Below are 2908 nucleotides of genomic sequence, written 5' to 3'. Positions count from 1 at the left end.
TAGCTAAAGAACATTTATTCATTTTTCACTAAGACTTTATCTTGAAGACATTTAACTAAACTGTCACCACCCCCAACCCCAACCGGAAGAAGGGTTAGTACAGTGAATGTTATAAAGAAGATATGAACAGTTTGAAGGATTGGAACCAACATTAACTGACAAACAACTTCAAACTAAATTATCATAAAAATGTTTAAGTAAAAAAAAGGGGGGGGAGGGGGAGAGGGGGCAATGGGGGTTTCAGATTGAATAAGATCCTCACATTTCATCTAATACATTCAATCCTGGCTGGAGTATACCGAAATGGAAACAGGATTCCTATGATACAAAACGTCCACTACAGCACGCTGTACACACCTGTGTTCCAAGCCCACCCCTGTCCCCCTGCTGCTTCCAACTCAACTATTTCCCCGCCTGCTGGGCCTGCCGACGAAGGAGCACGTAGATCTTCTCTTTAATCCAGTCTTTGTTATATGGCTGGTATGTCTGGGTATCAGCCCGGTAACTGGGGAACAGAAAGGGAATGAACAAAGTTACACGTCATGTTTTTAAAACCCCGAATTATAACTGCCCCAATGATGGCACAGGTGTGCCGTGTATGTTTAAGCTCATGTATATGTTTATACATGAACTTAATGATGTGAATTTTAAGTGATAGAAACTTTAGACCACCTAGTACAATCTTACAGCAGAAAAAAGAAACCAAGGTCTAGAGATCTTCAGTTAAATGCTCAATGTATTACACATCTACCTCTTGACAGAGTAGGACCAGAAACTGGGTTCTTTCTCCTATACAGTTACACGTTTTATGGTTTCTTTAGTGATTAAATAAGACAAAAACCAAACACTGGTACAAACTTCGGATTTGCTAAATATGTTTACAATTATCTAAAAAATTCTTTGAAAACCTTCTCTGTAAAGAATTAAGAGAGGAAACTCTTTTAGCCTGTAATTCAAGATTCGCTTTTTAAAATAAATCATGCTAGAGGCTGGTGGAGAATTATGAGAAGGCGAACGAGCTTCTTATCAATGCAGGGATCGGCATTAGCAATGAAACTCCAGTGGGATGCCAGGGTTTGAGGCCAAGGCATTGCTTAATAGACAACCACTAAAGGTATCCTTAGAAGACTCCAACAGACTCCATGTTCCAGGTGACCTCCCACTGAAATCTAGCTGGAGAAGCAATAAAACCATTTTTAGGGTTAAAAAATTAAGGCTTGAGGGGCGCCTGGGTGGCTCAGTCAGTTAAGCTTCAGCTCAGGTCATGATCTCACGGCTGGTGGGTTTGAGCCCTATCGGGCTCTGTGCTGACAGCTAGCTCAGAGCCTGGAGCCTGCTTCAGATTCTGTGTCTACCTCTCTCTCTGACCCTCTCCTGCTCACACGGTCTCTCTCTAAGATAAATAAAAAAACATTAAAAAAATTAAAAACAAAAACTAAGGCTCGAGTATAAAAAAGTAGACACTAAGTAACCACAGGCTGGACAAATCCAAAGCACATCAATGCTTCAAAGCCATGTGCATCATGTGGTGGAAACACTACAAGGATTCAAGAGAGGCACAGATGGAGTTTGCCTAAAACACAACAAAAAAAACCAACACAAAAAACAAACCTTAGGGATACTTTAGAAAAACAAACCATCTATCAATTATTGTTTCATTTGAGCCAGAAGTTTCACTAACTTCTCAGCAAAAAGTCATATACAAATGATAATTATTAAGTTACCAATTGCTAGGTATTACTTTAAGTACTTATCTGAATCAACTCAATCTTAATTACAACCCTGCGAGTAGATACTATAACCCCCCCCCTTTTCTTTTTAATAAAGAAGAAACCAAAGAACAAGGGACTTAATTACCTAAGTGACTTGGGCAAGTAACAGAAACTTAACACACTCCTGGACCAGAGTCCTCCTCACTACTCAACACTGAGCTAGAAACCTATGCTCCAACTTTTGGCAAGAGAGACAAACTCCAAAATAGGGATGTTTTATATCATCATATTCTTCCCCTGAATAGTAAGGTCAGAATTTGGTTTATTAAAAATGCATCGGGGCACCTGGGTGGCTCTGTCGGTTAAGTGTCCGACCTTGGCTCAGGTCATGATCTCACCATTCCTGAGTTCAAGCCCCACACTGGGCTCTGTGCTGACAGCTTGGAGTCTGAAGCCTGCTTCAGATTCTGTGTCCTACCCCCACCCTTCCCTGCTTGTACTCTCTCTCTGCCTCTCTCAAAAATAAATACACATTAAAAAAATGTTTTTTGAAAGTTTTCAGAAACCAAAAGTTTCAAAATTCGAGATTGAATCCTAAATAGCTAAAGTTTACAGTTTTTCCAACAGACTATTAAAACTTACAGATTACCATTACTCTCTCTTCTATACTGGCCAAACTGCTGTAGCTGGAAAGAATTATCTAGGGAATAAAGAAGACTTTCTTCTATTTTGCTTTAATAGTGCAAATACTAGAAACCATTTTAGCAGGATAGATATAATTTCTGGTTTACATTTCAGGGCCCAAAGTTAGAAATGTTCTGTTGTTAATGACATACTTGTAGTTATAACCCTAAGAATCACTACTTTACTTTGTGTGATTTTCACTGTCAAAAAACCCAACGTAACACCTCTTTAAGGTAACAATATAGTTAAACTCACTTGTGGGATTTGAAGCTCCTATCATTTTACTCTTAGGACATTTTAAAGAATTCACCTAGTCATTATAATTAAACTCTGCCCTGACTTGGTCAATCTAGTTAAAAATGGACTTTCTGCTACATACTCAATACGACCATGCTAAGCAAGCACTAGATTCTCTTAAGGAGTCCTGTGGGGAGATTTCTCTAAATTTCACAAACAAGCAAACTGAGGTTTAGCAATAGTAAACTAATCGGCCCAAGGTGGGGGGGGGGGGG

At 39.3% G+C, this 2908-nt stretch overlaps 1 protein-coding gene across 1 annotated transcript in view; it reads right to left on the bottom strand.

The window, feature by feature from the left end:
• The window catches only part of ERH (ERH mRNA splicing and mitosis factor), a 15504-nt gene continuing 12596 nt past the window's right edge, over window positions 1-2908 (bottom strand). Inside the window, exon 4 of the mRNA XM_029952511.1 lies at window positions 1-505. Coding sequence (XP_029808371.1) covers window positions 403-505 — 103 coding nt within the window. The 3' untranslated portion in view covers window positions 1-402. The remainder of the gene's footprint in view (window positions 506-2908) is intronic.

This window comes from Suricata suricatta, chromosome 9 (assembly GCF_006229205.1).
Source record: "Suricata suricatta isolate VVHF042 chromosome 9, meerkat_22Aug2017_6uvM2_HiC, whole genome shotgun sequence".
Taxonomy (NCBI): Eukaryota; Metazoa; Chordata; class Mammalia; order Carnivora; family Herpestidae; genus Suricata; species Suricata suricatta.
Note: the sequence above shows the minus strand (reverse complement) of the source record. Positions and strands in the feature narration are given on the sequence as shown.